General features: G+C 35.5%; 1 protein-coding gene across 1 annotated transcript in view; it reads left to right on the top strand.

Annotated features, from left to right (window-relative positions):
• Positions 1–27,917, top strand: part of RhoGAP1A (Rho GTPase activating protein at 1A) — a 587,523-nt gene that overhangs the window by 273,997 nt on the left and 285,609 nt on the right. The window contains exon 13 of the mRNA XM_090414103.1: positions 10,638–10,694. Coding sequence (XP_090270229.1) covers positions 10,638–10,694 — 57 coding nt within the window. The remainder of the gene's footprint in view (positions 1–10,637; positions 10,695–27,917) is intronic.

Genomic DNA, 27,917 nt, shown 5'->3' with positions numbered 1-27,917 from the left:
ATAGCTACTGGGATTGAATGTGATGGGTATAGTGTGTTCAGGAATGACAGGGAGAATAAAATGGGGGGAGGAGTATTGTTGATGATAGCTGATGACCTACAGCCAAGGAGAATAGAAGTTGAATTGCAGGATAGAGAAAAGGGCACATTTGAGGCCATTTGGTGTGAGATTGTGGCTAGCAGAAATAAATATACAATTGGGTGCTGCTATAGACCAGGTGATGGAAAAGATGGTGGTGACAGTATGCACAAGCAAATAGAAGAAATGAGTGGAAGGAGGGTAATTATTATGGGAGATTTCAACTATGGTCGCATTGATTGGAGTGAGGAGAGGACACACGGGAGGAAGGAATTGGATTTTATGCGGTTATTAAGGGATAACTATCTGCGACAGCATGTAATGGAAAATACTAGGGATCAGAGAGTGCTTGACCTAGTAATTACATCTGAGGATTTGGCCGTATCAAATATGACCACATTGCCACCAATTGGTGAGAGTGATCATAGGGTCTTGACTTGGGAGGTGGCTAAAGGTGTGGAATTTTCAATTAAGACAGGGTAAATGTGGAATTATCGGGCTGGAAAGTATGACAAGCTTAGGAGTTTGATTGGTTCACTGCCATGGCATGTACAACTGCAAGGACTAGAAGTTGATAGTGCATGGGAGGCAGTTAAGAAGTGTTTGCATGAAGCAATGGCTGACTGTATACCTAGAGTCTGAATAATAAATCAAGTAGGGGTTAAATGGATGAATATCACCATTAAGCTTAAGCTGCAAAAAAAGAAACAACTATGGAGGGAATTTAAGGAGAAAGGTGACCGGCAGGCACAGGAACGGTATAAAGCGCATGCCCGAAGGGTAACGAGTGTGGTAAGAAAAGCAAAAAAGGATTACGAAAGAACATTGGCCATGCAGGCTAAAGACAATCCTAAACAGTTTTTTAGATATGTAGCAAGTAAAAGGAAAAATGTACATGGCAGAATGATTTTAAAGAATGCCGATAGTAGGGAGGTAACTGAATCTGTTGATATAGTTGAGTTACTGAGTGAGCACTTTGCAAGTATATATCATCCAGGTGGTGACATTGCAGAAACGAATAAACGAATACTGAAGGGTTTCTATAAGATTGATCCAGAAGATATTTTTGAAAATATGACTGGTGGTGGGAGGACTAGGGGCCATGCATGGAAACTGGGAAAGAGTGTGGTTGACAAGGGTGTTAGAGCTAGGTTTTTTACTTGGAGAGTGGTGAATGAGTGGAATAAGCTTCCAGAGTCTGTTGTGGGTGCTACGACTGTGAATGAGTTCAAGGCAAGGTAGATACTGTGTGAATGTTGAATAGTTGTTCTTGACATGATGTTAGGGCCTCCCTCGATGAGTCTGTCGACTCCTTGGAGTTGCCTGGAACAATAATAATAATAATAATTATATTGTATAGTTATTTAGTATTGAAAAGGGAAAGTTTGTTTCTTAATGCTAAAAGTCTAATGGATAGGTAGTGAGAGTAACCTCCCTATCGTTTAATTAATGTAGTTTTGTTATTAATGTAAATAAATGTGTTTTAATTATATGTCAATAATTAAATTAGAGTGCCGCTTGATCTTTTATTTTACAATGCACTGTTCCCAAATAAATTCGGATCTGTGAGCGGGAAACAACTAAGGTATTAAAAGTGTAGTTTAAGTACTTCAGAACCACGACTGTTTATGTAAACTTTATTGAAGGAATTTATGCTAGTAAGAGAGAGATCTACCGGACGTATTACTAAGTCTTATGCCGATATAGAAATACTGGTGGCGCAGTCTTAAACAAATAAATTTTCCAGTGTTCATAGGCATACGACTAGTAAATGCGAAAGGTGGATAAACATAGTATGCAATAGAATAAGTAAGAAAGGTTACGAAAGCAAAAGCTCACTGCTATAAAGAATAAAGAAGATATTACAGTAGTATACTTAGATTTTGCAAAGGCTTTTGATAGATTACTGCATGATAAGTTTGATAGTCAAACTAGAGCGGTATGTGATGGATATTAGACTAGTGCATTGGATTGGAGATTGGCTATGTGTAGGTATCAGCAAGTTGTATATGGGACTGCAATATCCTGTAAGAGGAAAGTCACTAGTGGCGTGCTTTGTTTCAGGACCATTGCTGTTTAACCTGTATGTTAATGATATTGGGGAAGATTTGGATGGGGATATTCAGTTGTTTGCAAATGATGCAAATTTGGAATGAACGATCAGGAGTAGAACAGATTTTCTGGCTTTAGAAGAAGACTTGAATAGATTGAGTGAATGAGAATAGGAGTGGGGATGACAGTTCAGTGTTGTGAAAGGTTTTAAAATTTGGGAAACAAAGATGGGATGTAGAATTTAATCTTGGCAGAGATATATTGTTGGAGGTGGAGTAGATAAGAGATCTTGGAATGATGGTGAATAAGGATCTAAAATTTAAAGGACAAATTGCCAAAACTGTGAAGACAACACAATGAATTTTGAGAATGATGCAGAGGACACTGACTTATAGAAGTAAGGAGATTCTGGTTCCATTGTATAAGGCCTTCATTAGGCCACATAGTTTGAAAACCAGGTGACCAAATCTGTGCACAGATTTGAGAAGAGAGGTTGGAAAAGATCTAGAGTCAATTGACTAAGGTAATTTCGGATCTCTGGAATGTTGAATATGAGGAAAGATTGAGAAGATGCAATTTAATGAGCCTAGTGGATAGGAGGAATAGGGGTGGTATGATAGAAACATACAAGTTGGTAAGCAAGTTGCTATAGGATTAACATTGAAGAGAAAACCTCTTTATAAAATCATAAAATGGTGGGAGATCGGGGAAGAACAAGAGGTCATCCGTTGAAGCTGTATAAGGAGGTGTGAGAAACAGGTTTTTCATGGAGAGTTTTGGAAATTCTCTGGACTGCAGAGAATTTGAATGTTTAAGGCAATGTATGATGAACAGTGTGTATGACAAAGGGACCTCCTACATGAGTCTTTGACAACATGGGTCTTAGGATAGTATTATTAATAATAGTAATAAATCAGAACATTACCAAAAGTAGCAAGTAGGAACTCTCATTAGTTGTTTATTAGAGACATTATTATTATTAATAGAGACATACACATTAAATTTAAATTCTAAATACAAGAACAAACTTGCATATAATATCATGTGTGTCGGTCACAATTGTTCAGTAGGAGGAAACACTATTAGAGTTCAGAGAAGTGTGAATAGATGTATAATTAATTAATTTAAAAATAATAAATAAATAAAAATATAAAATATTATAAACAATTATCATTTCCCCAAAATTAGAAGTAGGTACAGACTGTCGGATTAAGATTAAGACAGTGGTATAGGACTTCCCATGATTCAAAAAATAGATGATCAAATGTGAACTTACTGTAGTGTAGCATCTTGGTACATTTCCAATGAACTGCGTGTCTAGTGTTCACCACATGAGAAGCAAGGCCTGAACCTTCAGAATCCAAAAATTTTATATAATCTTGATGTTCTTTGATTCTAATAGTAGCATAATGGCCAGTCTATCTCAGCAAAGATGATGAGAACAGGGTATTTGATAAACACCAGGCAAGAATGAAGGTGATAATGTATCTTTTATGAGTGGTAAGAAAGATGATGACTTCTGGGCTGGTTTGAAGGTCATGTACAAATTATATATGCAAAGGGTCCATCTGTTTGTTCAGATGTTCCTTTAAGATAGAGTATGCCGATCCTTTTAACATCAGATTGCATTCTGTAAAGGGATGATAATTATCAGATATTTTCTGTATCAACGTCACATCTTGCTGTATCTATTAAGTAATAGAGTAAGCTTTATTTTATTTAATTCTTGTAATAGAAGAGTCTCAGAAGAACAAATTGTGCATGCACATATACAAGGCTTTTAATAATACCTGTTTTTTGTGAAGGATAATGATGATGTGAAGATACATGGATATATCTGCCTGTAAAGGACGGCTTCCTGTAAACAGAAAATTTAATATTACCAGCAGAGTTCTTTTTCTTCTTTTCAGCCATTTTCTGCCAAATGCTGGACGAAAGCCTCCTCCAGTTCCTTCCACCTTTCTCTGTACTTAGCAATGGTTGACCATTTTTTCCCAACAAAATTTGACAATTCATCACTCCACCTTATTTTAGGATGTCCTCGACCTCATTTCCCTTCTTTTGGAATCCAGTTCATTAGTGTGGTGGTCCATTGCTCATCATCTCTTCTGGATAGATGTCCAGCCCATTTTCAGCAGAGTTACGATGTATTAAAGTATCCAAAAAGGGAAGATTGTTGTTGGATTCATGTTGAATAGTGAACTTGATGCCAGTATATAAGGAGTTAATTTTATCCAGAAAATGAAATAGTTCTGTTTCAGGGTGAGACCAGATTGAAAAGATGTCATCCACAAAACATAGCCAAATACAAGGGCAAGGAAAAATTATATTAAAAATTTGATCCCTAAATGCTCCATAAAATAGTCAGTCAGAGTCAGTAAACAATGAAACTACATAAAAGGAAACAATCATTTCAGACTCTTGAAGATGAAGATCTTTAATTTTTTCTTTGAAGAGAAAACTATTTTTTTATATAAGAGGTGGTTTTCCCAGTAAAATTTCATAGAAGTCTTGTAAGATATTTTGCCAAATAATAAGTAGAGATCCTATGCAATCAACTATTGGATGTAATGGATGATCATTACATCCAATAGTATTATCTGTAGGAATATGTTTGGTCTAACAATTTATTCAATTTGTTTAGCTGATGCATAGGATCTCTGTCAATTATACTATAAGTGGATCTGTCACACAGTAAAATATCAAATTTGCTATTGTAGTCAGTGGTATCCATGAGTACAGTTGCATTTTTTATCAGACTTTATTATTACATTGTTATTATTTCAGCATAAAGAACAGAGAGCCTGTAATTCAGGTAATGAAATATTCAGCAGAGGAGGTTTAGATTTATGCAAAATCTGTGCAATTTCAAGCATCATCTGTATGTAATTCCCTGGTGCGTTTTCTAAACCTACCATAAAGTCTAAATGAGGCAGATGATGAAGTGTTATTGCAAAATCTGGACCTTTTGACAGTACGCTTAATTCATCATTTGTAAAAGGATGATTAGTTACATTTATAATCCATTTTTTTATGGGGAGAGCTGGGTGGTTGCTGAATGAACTGATGGATTCTTTCTTCTAATAATTCAAACTAACTTATCAACTTCTATTTATAGTTTAAGTTAGCATGTCTGGCTGAAGAAAGAGAAATTCTACTGATCAAGTTAAAATGTTCATAACTAAGATTATTCTGTGGTAGCATTTGAAGTTCAAAAATTTTATTATTATCAGAAAAGAACAGCTTCTTCACATAACATGCCCTTTCAGACAACAGTGTTTTCTAGCTTTTTGGTAAATATTATGAGAATAAGATTTAATAGCCTCCTCCATTTTGATAAATTTGGGAATTAAACCAGCATTATGACATGCTTGCATAACCAACATAAGTTGGTTATGCAAGCATGACTTCTTCAAATGTGGCTTACCAAAATTTCTGACAGACCTCTGGAAACTTCACCATAAGGATAAGTTACTAGTTGTTGAATAGAGACATGCACATTAAACATACTATATTTTTTTGAATAACAGCTTCACACACATATCAGAGACAACTAAATATAATTTATTACTCCTATATATTTCACTCAGTGTCATGAGCTTCTCTCTCTAGGAGAAGACAAAAAACTGGTAACAGAAAAATGTTTAAATTCTGAATACAAGAACGAATCATACAGCATGCATATAATATCATGTATCTCGGTTGCAGCTGTCCAGTAATGACATGATTGTGTTTTTATAGTATTGAAATTCACTAGGTTATCTTCACTCATTTCAGACTACATAATCACCAACCTTATAGTTGAACATAAATCCCTTCTTGACAGAGAACTCCATATGTTTGGCATTTTCCCAGAACAAGACTGCATGGTCTTGTTCTGGGAAATTGGAGGCAGAGTGTCTACCTTGGTTATGGATACATCTTCTAATGCCATTATCAGATCCTACACCCTGAAACCCCTTGTCCTCCCTATGCCATGTTGTTCCATGTAATTATCCCTTAGCAATTGTATAAATCCCTCTTCCATCTTGCCATGCCCCCTTTCCTCCCTCCAATCAATCTCCCAAAAGTTAAAGTCTCCTATGATAATTGTTTGGCCTATACTCATTGTGCTAATATGCCAATACATGGCATCTATAATACATTTTCCTGTGAACCCCTAGCCTGTAGCAGCAAACAACAACAACGTTTTTGTCCTATTTCGCCTCTATCTCACACCAGACAGCCTGAAATGAACCATCTGCCTCAGACCTAAAATCCTCTTTAACTTCTAATTTTGTTTAGCTATCATCCGCAATACCTCTCCTCCTCCCTGTTCCCTCTTTCACATTCTATCCCAGTAACTATATTATTTTCAGTCAACCAGGTCTCACTGATGCATATAATTTTTGGTATAGTTGAGCTGACCAGTGCCCAAAACTCCTCACCTTTATTCCTCATACTTCTTGTATTTATGTACATGCATTTCAACATCCCTTTGTAATGTCATTGCCAACCCATTCAAACCGTAAACCTGTGAAATCCCATTTGGCATTGCATAATCATTACTGTACACATGATAAATGATCATGTGTACAGTAATTTATTTAAAAGTAATTAAAAGTTTTTATAGTATTGAAATTCACTAGGCTATCTTTGCTCATTTCACAATGATAAATTTAGTTTAATCCTTTAACCAAATCTATGAACAATAGTCTAAGTGTGGTCTGACCAGAGTCTTATACAACGGAATTATAACTCTTTTATCTCTACTGGTCAGTGCCCTTCCCATTATTTCAGCAATCCTCTGTGTTACCTTCACCACCTTTGCAATATGTCCCCTAAATTTCAGGTTTCTATCAATCATCAACCCCAGATCTCTTGTCTCCCCTACTTTCTCCAGTATAGCTCCTCTAATAGAGTATGCAGCGTCCCATCGATGTGTTCCAAACCTCAAGACCTTACATTTTGCTGCATTAAACCGAAGCTCCCATTCATTTGCCCATCTGTCTAGCTTATTCAAATCCTCTTGAAGGGCTACCACACTGCACTATTACTAATAACCCTTCCCAGCTTCACATCATCAGCAAACAACTGACTTTCCCCTTGCAGTCCACTGACAATGTCATTGATATAAAGGTTAAACAATATAGGTCCCAGTACTGAGCCCTGTGGGACCCCACTTGTAACCCTCTGCCTCCTTGAAACTGTCTCACCATACACAGCTCTCTGATACCCATCGGACAGCCAATCCTGAATCCAGTTGACCAACCTGACATCGAGACCCATGTTCTGCAACTTAAGTATCAGCTTATCATGTGGCACCCTGTCAAATGCCTTCGCTAAATCCAAGAAAATGGCAGTATATGCCTTTCCCTCATCTAATGCTCTTGTAACTTTATTATAAAAGGCTAGCATATTACTAAAACAAGAGCAACCCTTCACAAATCCATGTTGACTCTCACAGATAACATTACCCTCATCTGCCCAATGCTGTATACGGTCCCTCACTAATTTCTCCAAGATCTTAACAACTACTGATGACACACAAACTGGCCTATAATTAGACACTTCCAGTCTGCTTCCGCCTTTATGCAATGGAACTATCTTACCTTCCTTCCATTCCCTGGGTGCCGTAGCCAGACTTTCATTGAAAAGCCAGGTCAAAGGGGCTGTCAGTTCTTTAGCATATCGATACTGCTGCATGTCTATTCATCTTCCAAGTCAAAGCCAGATGGTCTCTCTCCAACTGGTGGGAGAGATGTCATCTCACTTATCAACTCTTCTGATGCTATGACCAAATCCAAAACTCTTGAACCCCTTGTTCTCTGTATTACATGTTGCCTAAGACATTTGTCCCTCAAGAATTCTAGAAATTCCATTCCCTTATTGCTACATGCATCTTCCTCTCTCCAATTTGTACTGCTGTAGTTAAAATCTCTCATAACAATCATTCTTCTTGCACTTGCCAAGATCAACTGGCTAAACATCTCCTGGTCCCCACCCTGTGTGCTCCTTGGTTTGTAGCAACACTCCAGTAAATATCCTGTTCTGCCCACCTCTACCTCACACAATATGCTTTCAAAATTATTAGTGTCACTGCCTTCCAAAGCCTCTACTCTTAGAGGACATAAGTCGTCACTTATCATAAGCAGTGCTGCACCAGCACGCTTTCTCTTCCTATCCTGCTGAAAAATGGTGTACCCTGCTGCTTCTATTCCTGTTATTATATCCTCTTCTGTCAACCATGTCTCAGTGAGCCCAATAATTTTTGGCCAGGCTGATGTTATCAGCACCAATTCCTCTCATTTATTCTGGATACTCCTGGCATTAGTGTAAAGCATGAAAATGCCACTGTTTCCATACCCAGCATTATCCCTTCTAGACTCCACTGGGCTCAGCGTTACCTGATGCCCCCCCCCCTTCTCCCAAGTACCCATTCCCACAAGAGGCCACCCCTGCTTCCATCCACCTTGGACATTCTAGTTTCCCTACATTGATACACCACTCGTTCAGAACAGCGATCTCTCCAGATGCCTACGTCCTTCCTCATTCAAATGCAAGCAGTCTCTCACATACAATTCCTTTCTGTCCTCAAACGCCCTCCAAGCATCCACACATTCCAATCCTCTCTTCTGACACATTCTAGCTATTATATTATTCAATGTTACTGCTCTTCTGCTCAGCTCATCACTATCATACCTAGGCAACACACACATTGTCTTTCCTCTCTGTGTCTTCTTTCATACAATCTCGAGCAAGAATCTCATATCTCTCGCTGCCCAATTTACATTACCTCTCAAGTCATTTGTTCCTACCATCACAATCATCTCATCCACCCTTTCACTTCTCTTAATTGCCATAGCCAAACTTTCTGTCGTTCCTCCAGGCAAACACTCCTCACACATCCTATCTTGCACACCACGGATTGTTGAGTCCCCATACATTACACCTCTTACCACCCTGTTCCTTGATTGCTCACATGCATCCCTCACTCTCTCTCCTCTAACACTTTCTTTCTGTGTTCCCCTACTTACCTGCCTTCCTGACATCACTCTATCCCTGGTTCCAGTGCTCCCTCGCATTCTTCTCATTCCCTCTCTCCTACTGTTTTCCATTCTCTCCTCTTCTATCATTCCCATATCTCTCTCTCATTCCCTCTCTTCCACTGTTCCTGTTCTCTCTTTGTACTTTATGACGTGAAAAATTAAATTAGACAGAGTCAGCCACTTTCTGTTGATTCAAGAATATTTACAGTAGTACTGTTGGGAAAACAAAAGACTTTTTGATTTGCAGATTGTTCAAGATTCTTAAGTTTTTCTTTAACTTTTGCCTAAGAAAGACAAGAATCTTGAGAGTTATGTATTTGGCATTATTAGTGGTTATTTCCTTAGATGAGAAGTGTAGGTTAAAAAAAAAGTATGTTTCTAATATAAAATAACTTTTTTTATATATATATATGAAACATTTTTTAAAAAATCTCAAATGAGATAAAAAAAAAGTTAAAATGACAGTAACAATCAACAAATTCTTGGAAGTTTGATTATAGATACTATAGGATTCTTTTTTTTTTTTTTTTCAATTTTTGTAAATTATTTTATTATTATTTTTTTTTTTAAGTCTCAAACAGTTGGACACATTTCTCAAGAGAAATAATAGATAAAAGAATGTGAAATATCTTACAAATACGATGTTGTTATTTTTTTAAATTTTTTTGCTTGATTATCGAGTAAATTATAAAAGAGAGGAAATTAAATTTTTGTTTTAATCCTATACCCAAGTGTAAGCAAACAAAGTTTGCTCATGAAGTATCTTGACGACTGGACTACTCATACAGAGATGCTATTGACTTCACATCATTGCCGTAATATGCCATACTGTAAAGCACACTTCCTTTCAGATGTGTATTATATATTGCTGTGCATTATGAGATGGGTCATTTAATCAGGGTCTAGCTTCCACTGAGGAGACCTCCACCTTCAGTGGAGGACTCCTCAGTGGAAGCTAGACCCTGATTAAATCAATGCAGAAATCATATTTTCATATACAAATAGTAAAATGCTTTATCACCATATGCACATGCAGTGTTCCTTGAGTCAAAATAATGGTGCAATGTGTTTTTTGTGTGAAGAATTATGTAAGAGGATTACTGTTCATTAGTGCCGAGTGCAGTAAACTTAATACCTCTTATAACCACTCTTTTGTCCTCAGTAGAGGTTTAATAATAAAGCAATTGTGTATTGTTGCCTAGATATACACTATCATTTTTTAAGGCTACAGATGTTAACATTTTATTACAGTTCTATTGTGTTGTATAATATTGTTTCTAATAATTTCCTATTTGCAGTCAAGATTACTCATTTATGCAGGTTTAAGGGACAGTCTTTTCATATGATTTTATGTAAAATATAATATTTTTATCAGTATTATTATTTTTACATCAGTATCTAATGCTTTATAGTTAGAAATTTCCTTCTTCCTTTATTGATATAAATGAATTATTATTATTTTTCTCTCTGGGGAAACAGAAACTCAAGACTACTGGAAGAAATCTAGATAAATATAGAAAAAAACTAGCAGAGCTGGTAAGACATTTATTCTGAATTTTGAAAAGAAGTGTTGCATTATAGCTTTTATAACTTAGCTTGCATTTTGTGATAATCGTTTTTGGTATTTTTTGATAAAGACAAAAAAAAAAAAACCAGTTTAAAATGCACAGTTATGATCTATGGTAATGTAAGTTATGGGTGTGGATGAAATATCCGACTCATTGTCACTATCTTTTGAACATTGTGTGTTTTATATATGACTGTGATAGCATGGCTAATGTGAAATATGGTAATTATAAAATGATATTTTGACATTATTATGTGCCGTGTTCGAGGGTGTACTGTTTTTTTTTTTTATTAGCACTGCTGAAATATGTCATGTTTTTATGTTTTAGTTAATAATATCAGATTAGTTTGCAGTTTTTGTTTTATGCAGGTGTGTTTTAATTGTCTGAGTTGTTTAGCTTATAGGTAAACTTCGTATTTTTATTAATTTATTTATTATTTTTTTTAAAGATGATATAATCAATATAGTGCCAATTCAGGATAGAACAATAGCAGCAAAGACAGCATTGTTGGGTTTTTTAAACTTGTGTAATTTTGTATGGTGCAGTGTGGTGAGTATTTTGCCACAAAAATTAAAGGATTTGTGGAAGGAAAGCAAAACTGGTGAATGAGTATGTATTAAGTGTTTCGACAGTGAGTACCTGTTGTTAGTAGTGTAGACAGCAGAATGAAAAATGTCAGTGTTAGAATTAATATTTAATGTGCAGCAGTCTAAATATAGGAGAATGCAATAGACCCAAATAAGGAAATAATGTGATTGTATGCCATCCTACACAGGACAAAGTGCAAAATCAAAACGTAGCAGAAGTGGAAAGAGATTAGAACAGCTGAGAAGAAAGAGAAGCAAATGGTCTGAAGTAAAAATTGGGGTCATGTGAACAAACTTGAAAAACAAGGAGAAAATTATGTATGGAGACTATGATCAGAAGAGTTCTTAATGAAAGTATAACAAAACCTTGTTATGTATGATGTTTCCTTGTCCGAAAATTAATGATATTAGTTGTGCCAGTGGATATTAGTCATAAGGCAAAAAAATTAATTACCTTGGTTGGCACTAATGATCTGAGAGGTGAGAAGTATTTTCTGACAGAGAATATGAAGGAATTGTTGAATGAAGCAAATGAAGAGTGAGAAGGTTAAGATTGTAAACATGATCAGAATCATATAATCTTTAAGAAATGTGGAGAACAAACCAGATATTTTGATCCACTGTCACGCCATTTAGTAGTAGAACCCACCTGGATATTAAATGAACAAGGGTGCCCTGGCGATTGGAGATTTAGCTACCTGAATTGTATTCTGTATCAGCTTAAAGCAAAGACATGCTTTAAGCTGATTCATGCTTAAATGATGAAATGGTAGAACACAGTGAAATGTAGTTCAAGCTGAGATGTCTGCTAAATAAGGTCATTGTTGTTTTCATCAGCGAACTTGGAAAAACATTGAAAGTCAGAGTTACTGAAACTAAGGTGTGATTTTCCTGAGTAATAAGTGCATAATGTTTTATGAGGATAAAGGAAAGATTCATGCTTATTTGTGCCTGTTTTTTGAATCATTAGAAAAGGCAGCTTCCATAAAGGAAAAGGTGATTGTTGTTGAAAATCTAAACAGATAAGTAAGGAGTGAAAACAAGAATTATAGAAATATTTTGGGAAAATTTAGTGAGAATGGCAAAGCTAATAATAATGATAAGTACCTGGTGGATTTCTGGTAAGTACCTTGCAGAAAGAGGATAATGTATGGATGAATATACAAATGGCATACCAGTGATGAAGACCAACAGTTTTTGTTGGTTTTAAGTGACTACAGGAAGAAGTACTCCAACCAACAAAAAAAAAAAAAAAAAAAAGCTGTTAAAATAAGCAGAGGTTCTGCTTATTTAAAAAAAAAAAAATATATATATATTCAATTTAAAAATAAACTATATTGATCTCTTTAATAACAAAGTTTCATTTTGTCATTTCCTTTAATTTAAGTTGATCTTTGTTTAAAAACATAAATGATAAAAATTATCAAATAAATAAAAAATTCACTTTGGGCACCAAAGTAGTTTTAAATTAAAAAAAAAAACAGTTACATAATTTATTAGGAGTAATATTAAGAACTAATGATCATGATCTCTAAATACACTCTAAATTATTTTCAATTTTCACAGAGTTTTTATTATTAATGAACACCTACCTGATACAAATTTCAAAACATTTAAAGTTTGTTGTTTTTAAGAAGCACCCTACTATATATATAACAGGAGCTAAACAAACAACATGGAAATAAAACTGCTCACGCAAGCTTACTTGAGAAGAACCTAAGAAAAATTGTGGAAGAGAAGCTAGAAGAAAAACAAGCCACACTCGTACCAAATAGTGGTTTTCATGATCTTTAAGACAAGCAGTTGTGAAATCATGGAGTATATCAAGGATCGATATTTATGTTTTCATAGACCTGATAAAGGCTGGTGACAAGGTGCCAAGAGAAAAGTTATTCAAAACATTACATATATATGGAAGTTTTTTCACATGGCTGTGCTACTAATTATATATTTGGTTTAATCCTTTATCCAAGTGTAAGCAAACAGTGTAAGCTAGTCCTGAAAATACTTCAGGTGCAAACTTTGTTTGCTTACACTTGGATAAAGGATTAAACCAAATATATAATTGCATATATATATGAGATAAGCAGGACATTATATAGTTCATAGTCTATATTATATTTCAGGCTGCAGCTTGAAGAGGAGGAGGTAAATGAGGATGGTTTGATGTAAAATCAGATGTCAGATAAGGACACATTGCCTCTTCAGTTATTCATCTCCTATATGGATTACTTTATGAAAGTTACTTTATCAAGGAAAGTGCCATTTTTATCCTGATGAAGTGAAACGAAAGAATTTTCACGAAACGTTGTGAAAATAAAAAAAAAGTTTCTTATTCTATGTGATATTTATTTATTTTTTTTGTGGAAAAATACCTGAAAACATATTCCTAGCAAAGTGCCATTAGGCCTAATATCATAATTTTTGATGTTGTTATTATTAACACCAAATCTCTATGTAGTTCAAAGACTCACCGTGAGAGGTACACACTTTTGCACACAAAGTCCATCAAACTTTGCTTTAAACCCATTTAATGTATTTGCATTCATTACAATGCCAGGCAATGCATTCCACTCACCAACTACTCTCCATGAACCTGCTTCTTATGCTCCTCCTCATACCCTCCTTAACAAGCCTTTACCGACTTAAATGTCTCAATCATATCCTCTCTCTTCCTCCTATTCACAAGGTTTTGCAAACTGTATTCCCTCAGTGTATTTTCTCTGGATCCTTTCCAATATATCCTCAACACCATGAAAACCAGGGGACCAAGTCTATGCATAGTAATCCATAGGAAGAATAATCCTAATCAATGGCCAAAACATGGAACCAGAACCTTTTTATTTCTGCACATTAAGGTCCTCTGCATCATTGCTATAATCTGATGTGATGACTTTGCAACAATGTGACCTCTGAACTTCACATTCTTGTCCACCATCAGTCCAAGATCTCTTATCTCCTCAACCTCCTCCTCCAAAATTTTCCCACCAAGTGTATACTTTGCATCTCATTGTTGCCTACCAAATTTCAGAATCCTACACTTTGGAACATTAAACTAGTTCCCTACTGTTGCCCACTCACACAATCTATTCAAATCCTTTTGTAAGGCTGGAACATCATCTGCTTGATTTCTCATCACTCTTCTCAGTTTTAAGTCATCTGCAAACAGTTGTATATCACCAGTTAAACCCATCCTGATATCATTAATATACAAATTAAATAACATTGTTCTCAAAATAGATCCCTGTAGCACAGCACTTATGACATTCCTTTTCTGAGATACCTCATCCTCATATGTAACTTACCTAAGAGCCAGTTGCATATCCAACTCACTACTCTATCATACAATCCCATCTGCTCTAGTTTAGATACTAACTTCTGGTGTGGCAGTCTGAACAAAACCTTTGCAAAATCTAAGTATTCCACTGTATATGCATCTCCCTTGTCCAATACATTCATAATCTTGTTATAGTACATAAGTAAGCTGGTAAAACACTACCTCCCTTTAACAAACCTATGCTGACAAGCACAGAGAATACCATTGTTATCAATCCAATTTGTATCCTAGCTCTCACCAACCTCTCCAATACCTTAACCACAACTCCAAATAAATATACAGATCGACATATAATTTGTAGCCTTCTTTTTATTTCATACAGGTAATGTTTCCTCTTTCATAAATACAATACAAGTCTGCAGGACTCCATAACTAATTTGAATAACTTCTGTAACAAATTCTGTGATATGAAAATCAGGAATAAAAAGACAAGGAACTCTGAAAATATGTAGGTACCTTGAAAACATAATCTGATTCTCAATGAAGAACATAGCTGATATATACATGGAAATAGACAGTAGAATAAATAAAGCTAGCAGGGAGTCATTGAATGAATTTTCATTTAATAAGACAGAAATCAGTCAGAACAGTAAAGTAGCTGTACAAGTCGATGTTCAAACCAGTTTTAACTTATGGATGTGAGAATTTCGTCAGAAACAGAACAGTTGATGTAAGACTAGAAACACAGATATGAGAGTTTTGAAAAAATTCAGTCTTCATCAGTTGTGCAGAATCATATTAAAAATGAAGATATTATGAAGGATTTTGATATTGTTAATCTATGATAGTATATTCACTTTAACATATTTTTAGCAGGCTGGGACAAATCATCTCATGCTGTAATTTACCTTGGGAATGGACTAGAGTTTCTGAGTCTCAGCTATTTTTCTGTACCTGGGACTCCAGACATTGTTTTTCAGAGTCCGGGTAATTCTGATGACTATACATAAAAAATAAAAAAAAACCTCATGAAAATTTTTTAATAATAATAGTAAATATATTTGATATTGACTATTTTTTTTATAAAATGGGCCAGCGACTTCTAAATGAATAGTGAATAAGGCAAAGTAAATTTTCAGCTGAATTTTCATATCTAAATGTCTGAATCCTTCATCTCTCATTATACTCACAATATATTTTTCCAAAATCTTTCCAAATTCTTGCATTTGTAAGTCTACAATCTTTTGAATGTCAGTTGACTAACATTTTCTGGATATATAAACTAATCCAAAATTAAAAATGTTTGCATCATCTAAACAAACAATAATGTTGAAGTGTTTTTTTATTTCCAATAGTCATTAACTCATTCAAAGTAAATCTAAAATGGCAATTGCATTTTTTTTTTAATGTTCATAGCAAAATTAACTTGAAGATATCCAGCTAGTTCTTTGGTAATACAAAATTCTGGTTTGAAAATTGATTTGGATATAAAGGAGCTATTGGCAGTTGTTTGAATTGAGATTTGATCTTCAGCAGCCATTCTAGATATATATGTGAAAGTTTAGCTATGGTATGCAAATGTGATAAAGATATGAATGGCTTCAAACATGATTATACATCTGGCAAAGAGGTGGAAATATATGCTTTTGGTTCGTACCTTTTGAGCGTGTCTGGGGGGGGGGGGGTGTACGACAAAACAAAATAGATTGCAGATGTAATTATAAAAATAGGCTAGGTGGTAATTTATCTATATATACAAATGCCGGGAGCATCAGAAACAAAGGGGTTGAATTTCTTTCTTTATTGAATATAATGCTTAAGATTGTTGACCTTAGTGAAACCTGGCCATCAGAATCAGATATGGTAACCGGGATCGAGTGTAATGGTTATACTATTTTTAGGACTGACAGAAGAGATAGGAGAGGAAGGGAAGAACAACTAATGATATCAGACAACTTTAGTCCAGTTAGGATAGAAATGCAAGAAAACAATGATGGTACAATGTCCCAAGTATCGGTGAGTTTGAGGCTATCTGGTTTGAAGTTGAGGCAAACAGGATGAAATATATGATGGGGTGTTGCTGCAGACCTGGTGGCTCAGTTGCAGGAGACAAAGAAATGCATCACCAATTTAGCCTTATGGGGTACTAAATGAGTGATCATTATGGGTGACTTTAATTATCTAAACATTGTTTGGGTAGAAGAGAAATCTCATAATATGAATGAAAAGGAATTTACTGAATTGTTTGAGGCAACTTTCTCAAACAGCATGTGCAACTAGGAACTCGAGTTCAAAGAGTTTGAGATTTGTTCATAGCATAAGAAGGGTCTCTGTTTTTACAACTAGTTGGTGAAAGAGATCATGCTTTCTTCAGAAATACCTAATTATATAGATGTTTCCATTTGAACAGGTTACATGCTGAACTAAAAATTGGAAATTATGATCTGCTTTTGAGAATACTATCTTTGGTTCCATATCAGTTACTGAATGAGAAAAATGTTAGCAATGCATGGGAATCTCTGAAAAATTGCTTAAATCCCTAGTGTTCGAAGAATGAATAGGTTGGGAGTGAAATGGATGTGCAACCTTATTAAGCTAGAGATCCACAAGAAGATGATGATGTGGAAAGTATATTGTGAGAATGAGAGGAGTTATGAAATATAAAGCACAAAACAGAAAAAAGTAAGGAGTATTATGCAGAAAGGTAATTGGAGTATGAAAAGAAATTGGGTATGCAGACTAAAGGAAATCGAAAAAAAAAAAAACCCAAATTCAATAACTTTATTGAATGCAGATGGTACTCTAGTGGCTAATGAGATTGTTCAATTAATGGGTGCTCACTTTAAGGTATATCAACAAGGTGTTTCTAACATGGTGCATAGTATGAATAGTTAGAGGTGCAGGAAAATGATGTTGAAGAGCTGTTGCCTAACTTGGATAAGAATTTGTCAATAGTGATTGTGGAACTTGGGCCAGTGGAATATCAACATGTTACTATAGCCTAGCCGAATGGGCTAGGCCTTTTGCATGTTTGTATAACTTGAGTTTCAGCTCAGAATGATACCACAGGAATGGAAGGAATGTATGACAGATCCATTGTACAAGGGTGGTGCAAAAACTGATCTGCCTAACTACCAAGCTATCAGTATCTCTGGTGTGGTAGTGAAAATTTTAGAGAAGTTTGTATGAACTCGCATATAGAAATAGGTAGACAAACAAGCTATACTCTGCAAGGAGTAGCATAGTTTACTAAAAGAGGTAATGTTTAGCGATTTGCCCATATTTCATAATAATATTACAGCCTAGTGTATCCATTTCCTTGGATGCTGCTGTATCCAAGTGCTGGATACACTATGATAATGTTGGTTTTTGCTAAGCCATTTGATAGAATACCACACAAAAGGCTTTTGCATAAACTGGAGAATATAAACTCTTGACTTGGATCAGTGGATGATTGACAGACAGATATCAAAAAGTAGTATATGATGATTGTGTGAATCTGCCAGATTTAAGGTGACCAGTGGCGTATCTCAGGGTTCAGTCCATGAGCAATAGTTGTTTAATGTATACATTAATGACATCAGGAAGAGTAACAGGAAATGTGCAATTGTTTGCCGATGATGTGAAGATAGGCAGGGCAATCAGGGATGCTACTGATATCAAGCTCTTACAAAATGATCTGAATAGGATGGAAATTTGGGCAAACGACAATGGCTGTCGGTTTAATGTTAGTAAGTGTAAAGTTATACACTTTGGCGTGATGAGATTTCCAGCAGCATATTATATTAGCGGGATTATGCTACAAGAAACTGATGAGGGTAAGGATCTTGGCATAATGGTGGATAGGTACTTTAAGTTCAAAGGTTACATTATAAAAGTTGCGAATACAACTCAGATGATAATTGCAATGTTGAAGTGAACCTTGACATGTAAGGATAAGGAAGTCATTTTGCTGCTTTATAAGGCCTTGATAAGACTGCACCTGAGTGCAGATTTGGTTTTTCCAGATTCCAAGGGGTTAAAGAAGCTGTGAAAGGGTGCAAAGAAGAGTCACAAAGAATATCTGGATTATGGGATTTAGATTATGATAAAAGATTGAGTATGTGGAACAGCCTCTGGTTAACAGGAGAAAGAGTCATGATATGATATCATCTGATGAAATTTTTCATTATATGGAAAGTGGAGAGAGAATATAAGGGCATCCATGGAAGTTAAGTTTGTTCACAGTCAAGAAAGGGACAAGAGCTAGGTTTTTCTCTCACAGAGCAATGAGTGAGTGGAATACTTTGCCTTCAGGGGTAGTGAGTGCATCTAGTGTGAATGAATTTAAGGGAAGGCATGACAGCTAGTTTGGGTTATATATTCCCCTTCAATGAGTCCTTGATTCCCTGGAGGTCTCAGGTAATAATAATATAATCTCTCTTAAATTTTTTGTTTTATAAAAAAGTGAAACTTTTTTTAAAATGCTTTGAAGGTTTTTGTAATTTTCCCATCCCATTCTTTTAAAATGTGATTCATGCATACATGGAATCTGCTTTGGACAATAATTGCACTGAGCTGCTTCCTTGTTTTTGCATTTCTTAAAGTATTTTTGAACATTAAATTGATTTATTTTCATTTTGAAGCTAAAGTGAAAAAATAGAAATTAAAAATTAAGAAAAATTAAAATGAATTAGTTATCTGTAATTTTTAACTTACCAAGTTATCAAATGTGATCCACATTTAAAAATTATTAAAATAGTAATAACCTCACCAGACTATTACAGCATGAAAGGCCGCTGTTCACTGTTGGTAATGTTTTTGAGACACCTGATAACTGGGGTTTTTCTAAGAACAAACTGACTCAAGGCAGCTAAATGTAATAAACATGTCTGTTACTTTTGACTGCTTCATTGCAATTGATTTATAGTCATATGATAACATTATTGTATTATATAGTATATTTAGGAGAAACCACAGATGAGTGGATCGAATGATCAATAAAATTGTTTATTGCAGTCATTAAATAGTTTCATTAATTCATAATAAAAATTTACATCATTGTCATATAATCTATACAATACAATACTTATTTTGCTAAATAAAAATAATAATCAATTGGATCATTTTTTTTTTCTGTTTCAGATTTGAAAATTTAAATGTATGAAAGATTTCTAGTTGTTTTTCATGGCTGTTCAGATAAGAAAAATTTTAAAAAATCCAGATCAGAAATTCTAGTGGGACAACAATTTTTTTTTTTTTTTTTTTTTTGATTTGGATTTATGCATTGGGTGGGCCATGACAGATCCTGGCTTGAATTCAAACATCAAAACTAAAGCTATATATTGACAGGAAGAGGAATATGTTTGCTTTATTTCCTGGAGAATATATTATAAATTATATGGTATATTAAGATAAAGCAGGTTAGTGATGCTGAAAGTATGCAGAACAATGAAGCAAATGAGTTAATTGTTTTGGCTGGCACAAAAGATTTGAAAGGTGAGAAATCTGCAATGAGAGAAGATATCAAAGAATTGTTAGTTGAAGCAAAAATGAAGAGTAAGAAAGTAGAGATTGCGAGTCTCTTGCCTTGGTTGATAGGACAGAACTGAGAAGAAGGGCCATGATTTCCAATGAGAAGATTGCATAGGAGGAATAGTGTGCAGTTTATTGATGTATGGAGTGAATTTTATGGATGAAAGGACTTATATATGCTTGACAGACTATATTTAAATAGTTTTGGAGTTAGATGTTTGGAGAAAGTGTTCTTTAGTGAGAGGAGAGTGTGGTAGTGCAAAACCAGAGAAACTGGAGATAGGGAGGATGAAATCAAGCATGTGTCTGGCCCCCATGATAAATGATCATGTGTACAGTAATGATTATGCAATGCCAAATTGGATTTCACAGGTTTACGGTTTGAATGGGTTGGCAATGACATTACAAAGGGATGTTGAAATGCATGTACATGAATACAAGAAGTATGAGGAATAAAGGTGAGGTGTTTTGGGCACTGGTCAGCTCAACTATACCAAAAATTATATGCATCAGTGAGACCTGGTTGACTGAAAATAATATAGTTACTGGGATAGAATGTGAAAGAGGGAACAGGGAGGAGGAGAGGTATTGCGGATGATAGCTAAACAAAATTAGAAGTTAAAGAGGATTCTAGGTCTGAGGCAGATGGTTCATTTCAGGCTGTCTGGTGTGAGATAGAGGCGAAATAGGACAAAAACGTTGTTGTTGTTTGCTGCTACAGGCTAGGGGTTCACAGGAAAATGTATTATAGATGCCATGTATTGGCATATTAGCACAATGAGTATAGGCCAAACAATTATCATAGGAGACTTTAACTTTTGGGAGATTGATTGGAGGGAGGAAAGGGGGCATGGCAAGATGGAAGAGGGATTTATACAATTGCTAAGGGATAATTACATGGAACAACATGGTATAGAGAGGACAAGGGGTTTCAGGGTGTAGGATCTGATAATAGCATTAGAAGATGTATCCATAACCAAGGTAGACACTCTGCCTCCAATTTCCCAGAACAAGACCATGCAGTCTTGTTCTGGGAAAATGCCAAACATATGGAGTTCTCTGTCAAGAAGGGATTTATGTTCAACTATAAGGTTGGTGATTATGAGAGACTCAGGAGTCATCTTGGAACAGTGCCATGGTTTGAGAAGTTACAAAGAAAGAATGTCAGTAGTTCTGGCAAGTGGTGAGAGACTGCTTGAGAGTAGCAGTATCAGACCATACCCAAGGATAGTCAGGAGGATAAACCAAGTTGGAATTAAGTGGATGAGTAGGGATATAAAGCAAGAGCTGCAAAAAAAGAAAACGTGGAGGAAATATAAAGAAAAAATTATCAGCATACTCACGAGCAGTACAAAGTGCAAGCAAGAAGTTTTACTAGTATGGAAAGGAAGGCCAAATCAGACTATGCGAGAGAGAATTAGCCAAACAGGCCAAAGTAAACCCAATAAAGTTTTTTTGTTATGTAACAAGTAAGAGGAAAAATGACTATGGTAAATAGTTTTAGACAATGATCATGGTAGGAAGGTGATTGAACCAAAAGAAATAGTTTGAGTTTCTGACCGATTATTTTACAAAGGTGTATCATCTAAGTGGTGATGTTGAAGTTGCTGATGTTACAGAGATGTATATCAACATTGAGGTAGATGAACAGGAAGTGTTCAGCATATTAAAAAAATATCAATGTGAACACAGCAAATGGACTAAATGGCATATCAGCCAGTGTACTACATGAATGTGCAAGAGAATTTGCATTTGTCCTTAACAAAGTTGTTCAATCTAAGTCTCAGCTTTGTCAGGGTTCCAAGAGATTGGAAAGAGGGTAAGATAGTACTATTGCATAAAGGTAGCTCCAAGACAGCAGTAGCAAATTACAAAACAATTAATATATCGGGAGTGGTTGTTAAAATATTGGAAAAGTTGCTGAAAGGTAAAATACATGAGTGGGGGATAGGAATGCTATACTCTACAGTGGTCAGCATGGCTTTGTAAAGAGTAGGTCCTGTCTTAGTAACTTATTCACATTTTATAATAAAGTGACATCAGAATTAGATAAAGGTAATGGTTACACCAGGATACTGCTCAACTTTGCCAAAGCATTTGATAGAATACCACATGGAAAACTATTACAAAAACTGGAGCAAATGGGAATGGATATGAGGCTAGTGGCATGGATGTGTGTGTGTGGGGGGGGGGGGGGTTGGCTGACAGACAGGTGGAGTGGAATCTAGGAGATTTAATTTGTATATCAGTGACATAGGGAAAGATTTAAGAGGGGAGATTCAGTTGTTTTCTAATGATGCAAAACTGGGAAGAGCAATAGTTAATAGAGGTAATGTAGACATCCTGCAGGACGATTTAAATAAAAGCAGACTAGAGCCACAATGATTGGCATTGTGGGAAAAGGATAATGATTGTCAATTTAATGTTGCAAAATGTATGGTTATGCACTTTAGGTTGAAAAGGTTGCATATGGTGTGTCATATTGATGGTATTGAATTGCAGGAATTTGGTGATGCTAGAGACTTGGGGATAATAGTGGACAAAGAGTTCAAAGGGCATATTGCAAAAGTTGGTAAAATGGCTTAAAGGATTACTTGAATGTTGAAAAGCATGCTTTAATTAAGGTAAGATAATATAAGGCTGTGATTCAGCTTCATTTTGACTACTGTGCACTGATTTTGTCACCTGGTTTCTTGGTGACTAGGAGGTGGTAGAGAAGATTCAGAGACAAATGACTAAACTGTGACTAATGTGTGGAATGCTCCCAATGAGGATAGGTTGAAGGTTTTTGGGTTACAAAATTTAGTTGATAGGCAGAAAAGAGGAGACATGTGGAAACTTTTAAGATATTAAATGGTTTTTAAAAATTGATGCTAATGAAATTTTTCAATATATGACATAGTCAAGAGAACTAGAGGCCATCTATAGAAGTTGTGTAATAGTGTGGTTAGTAGGTATGTGTGGACCACAATACTGCTGGACTTGTCAAAGGCATTTCACAGCATATCGCTTGAAAAATTATTTCATAATTTGGATATGACTTGTGGCACGGATGTATGATGAAGTGGAGTCAAGGCTAGTGGAGTGCCCCAGGGTGCTGTACTTGGGCCACTACACTTGAATTTGCACATGAATGATATAGCAAAATATTTGAGGAGAAATATTCAGAAATTTGGTGACAGTGCAAAACTGGGGAGGGCAGTAGCTGATGAAAGTGATGTAGATATCCTTCATGATAATTTAAATTAATTAGCAGTATGGGAGAAGGGCTATGGTTGTCAATTTAATGTTGTAAAATATAAGATAATACATTTAGAATGAAAGGTTACATACTTCATATCATTTTGATGGTACTAGTTTACAGGAAATTGCTGTGGCGCTAGGGATATGGGGGTGATGGTGGATAGAGATTTGAAATTCAGAGAACATATTGCTGCAGTTGGCAAAATAGTTCAGCAGATTACTCTGATGTTGAAGAATACTGACAAAGTTAGGGAGGTTATTATCCTTCTTTATAAGGCTATGATTTGACCACATGTTTACTGTGCACAGATTTAGTCACCTGCATTTCTAGGGGACCAGGAGGTGGAGAGTATTCAGAGACGAGTGACCAAGCTTGTGACAGGTTTGTGGAATTTTTGCTATGAGGACAGATTGAATCTATGTGGGTTGCAGAGTTTGGACAACAGGCAGAGGAGAGGGGACATGATAGAAACCTATAAAAGTTGCTGAAAGGATTCTATAAATTGAAACAAAAAATTTTTCAATAAATGAGGAGTAGGGGTAGAACAAGGGGTCACACCTGGAAGTTGTCTAAGAGTGTGCGGACTAGGTTCTTTACTTGAGTGAGAGTGGCAAATGCAAGGATTGGATTGCCAGAGGTGGTTGGTAGTGCCCCAGTGCTGAATAAGTTTAAGGAGAAGTATGATGGGTAGTGTGGGTCTCCCACAATGAGCCTGAACTCCATGGAGATACCCATATAAATAATAATGAAATATTAAGAAGCTAAAATATTTTATACAATAATATTATAGAATTAATGTTATAAGAAGAATCAAGAATGGATGTGACATGGAAGATATATACAATGGACAATTTAAATGCAGTAATAATAAAATTGAACATTTCTTATAGTAATGAGTTATTGGTAATGTCCCTTCCATAACACCAATAAATCCATATCTGTAAATGCAGTCTCTTATTTTGAATTACTAAAATAAAGGCCTCAGTTTGATAATGCAAAATATATATATATATATATATATTAGATCCAGCATTATTTCAAAGCCAAATGTAGAAACCATGAAAGTTTTGTAAGTTGACCAGTGAACTTGTGGGAATACATTTTTTGGCATCCACGAGTTACCTTAATGTGGATTACTTGAAAGACATGGGCACTGCCCAAGCATCTATATATATTCACCTTTTATTAGTCCATTTTGATAAGGTTTCACAGGCTTGACGGCTGTTTCGAACTGGTTGGTTCTCTTCAGAGCCCAGGCAGAAACCTTAAGAGGGCAAATTACGCTCGTGAAGTACTAAGGAACTTGAAATGTCAGAGAAATGTATTTTTTGTAAGTGAACTGTCAGTTGGTGCATAAAAGTAATTACTAAAATAAAGAGCTGAAGCCTTTTGGCTCTTTATTATTATTCATTTTTAAGACATAAAATTATAATAAAAGAACATTTTACTCTGCTTATTTTGCTTTGTGTGTGTGTATGCATGCGCCTGCTTGTGCTTGTGTGCACATGCTTACCTTTTTCAGTCAAAAATATAATTTTTATAATTCAAGAGATTAGTCTGGTGCAGTGGATTTTCTCTATCACCACTACTTCCCACAGTTCTCCCTTGGTATAAATAATATGCCCAACTTTCAATACTTGTACTTTTATCTTCTGATGTACAACCATCAAGGTGTGAAATAAACAGTGTACACTGTACCTCTTTGCTTTTATAGACACTTCCATTTGAAAGAAGCTTTATTCCCATGCCAGTGACTTTTATGTCAATTATCCTGTGGTTTACTTATGAGGTCATAGCAGTACTTGAGCTGCAGGGGTGCATGCTGGTCTTGAAATTCACGCTTGCTCTTGTTATCATTCAGGGAGTGAGAGATGTGATTGAAGTCTGATTAGTGGAATAATGAATTACTGACCATTTAAAACAATATATTTAGAAATTTATGTACATTTAATCATGCAAATACAACATTTATTTTACAAATGATTCTATCTTTTTCAATTTAGCTACTTGAATACAAATTCTACCCTACAGTTCTTCTTTATGAACTGGTCAATAACATTGTCATAAACAGTTGGTTGTAACTTAATTTTCCCAAGCAACACACACACACACACACACACTTGTAAAGGCTGGCTGAAGCTCACTGGCTAGAGCTACTTTGACTGCGTATGGCCTGTGTTTGAGACGACGTGAAGGGAATGGAAATGGCCATGCGTGTGCATGAAATCACAGTTCTGTGGCGAGGACCTGGAAGCTCCCACAACCAAGCAAGCCAAAGTAGCTTTGACTAGACGAGCAAGCATCGGCCTTCGATACACAACACAAAGCTCAATTATTGCTGTGCAAGCTTAAGATGTCTTCTGTCTACAAAAATAAAAGCCTAAATGGAATGCTTATAAATGCATGCATTTATTAACAAATAAATATTACTTCTTTCTCAAGTAATGAGCTTGCATAGCAAGCATGGAGAATTTGTCCCTGTTGAGCTGCTTTATAAAACCTACTTCGTAGTGTGAGCCCATGAGTAGTTATTATTCAGATGTACATATTTTAATAATTTTCCTGTATTTCAGTTTTTGCTTTCTTGAAAATATATCTGATTAGGTTACTTTTTCAAGTCAAGCTAGTTTTAAAGAGAAAAATGGTTTCTGAAAATTTCTTCGCTTAATACAAAACATCTGAATAAGCTTTTGCCCCACATGTTAATCTTGATATATAAAATAATAAAAAAGATTAAAAAAAAAATCCTTAGCTCACCATTTGTGCTTTGTATCCTTTCAAGGATGGGAGGCTAAAGAAATATTGTTTTTTTAAACGTAATTGTAAACTTTGTTAGGCTGTAGTCCGCATTCAGGTCATTTAATCAGTTGCAGCTATAGTAGGAATTTTTTAATTCATGTGGAGTTTCCCCCTCCCCCGTTCCTCGACCATTCCTTAGGACTGGTTGAGCCCTCCTAATGAGGGATTAAGTACTATATCCTATGACTGTAGCCTCTGTGTTCATGGGGCCGGTTTGCCTGCTTGCAGGATGAAAAACCCCAGATAAACTTGGGGGGGGGGAACCCCTGCTGTCCACACCCAAGACTGGCTAACTTGGCTATGGCTGAGAAAGATTCTTAAGCTCCTCATGTCGGCAATGGGAATCTAACTTAGGACACTCCTTCCTCAGGCATATGATTGCAAAGCACAAAGCCACTAGGCTAACCGCATGGACTATAGTAGGAATGATTCACCCTAGGCTAGAATGATTAGTACTCTCAGCTGCATTGTTGATTGTTACTAATGGAAGAAAATGAACAGAGAGGAATTAACAAATTGTTTGCTTACTATTAGACTTTTTGGTCATTAAACAAGATGTATGATCATTACATAAAACACAAGAAACAAAAATTACTGCCTACAAATTTTGATTTAAGTTAATCAAGCAAAAATACCTCTAATTGATAAACAGAATTGTGTGTGCGTGCACGCATGTGCCTGCATGCAAACTAATATTATCAGTAGCTTATGTTCTCTCTTTCTCTCTCAAAGAGGTAGTTACAGGGATAGAATGCCAGTGATATGGAATTTCAGGAAGGATAGGGAAGAGGAATATTGTTTATGATAGTATATGAACTGCAGCCAAAAATAGCAGCAGGTTATCTGGAAGACAGATGTGGAGTGGATTTATTTCAGGCAATCTGAAGTGAGATATCAAACAGGACAAAATATCAGTAGGTTGCTGCTGTAGGCCAGCAGGGAATGCAAGGGAAGATGAAGAAAACATGAATTGGCAAATTAGAATGATGAGTTTTATCACAGTAAGTGTTATGGGACACTTGAACTATGGAGATATGTATTAGAATGTAAAAAGATCACACAGTAGAACAAAAATGGGATTTATTTGCTTACTAGATGTGATCTAGTCATGGAATTAGAAGATGTAGCCATAACTAAAGTAACCGCATTGCCTTCATTTGGGGAGAGTGACCATTCAGTCTAGACTTGGAAGATCACTAAATGCAAAATTTTTGAGCTACCTTAGGAGGCAGCATGAAGAATGCTGTGGCAATGCTGCCACAAAATCTGCATCTTGCAGATTTTGTTATCACTGCATGAAAGATGGTGAAGTTGTATCTCAATGCAGTAGAGTCGGGTCTCTTTTTATGCGGTAGATACGTTCCACAGAAAATTGCACAAAAAAGGCCTAACTTCTGTTGAAACATTAGGGATACATTCCATAATTTTCTAAAATCGCATAAAACTGAAGCAATGAATTAAAATAAACCTAAAATCGCATTAAAAAGTTTATGAAAATTCAGGAACATAAGAATGCCTAAGTTTGTTTTAAAGCTTTATTCATTTAATTTTATTGAAAAGTAAATTTTTTTTTTTTTTTTTACATTTTGACATCAGAATTATCATTGCTATTAGACAATATTCAGCGAACTGGTGCAAAATCACTTTCATCACCAGAAAAGATAGTCAGCTCATCAGATCTGTATGGTAAACGCAACGGTTCTTCACAAACAGAATTAGCTTCACCCTCGTTCTGTGCTGATTTTTTCTTCTGAAAAAATCAAGTGATTA

This window comes from Typopeltis vanoorti, chromosome 24 (assembly GCF_054136105.1).
Source record: "Typopeltis vanoorti isolate ZY-2024b chromosome 24, IOZ_Tvanoo_1.0, whole genome shotgun sequence".
Classification (NCBI taxonomy): domain Eukaryota; kingdom Metazoa; phylum Arthropoda; class Arachnida; order Uropygi; family Thelyphonidae; genus Typopeltis; species Typopeltis vanoorti.
This window is presented reverse-complemented; position numbering and strand designations above follow the sequence as displayed.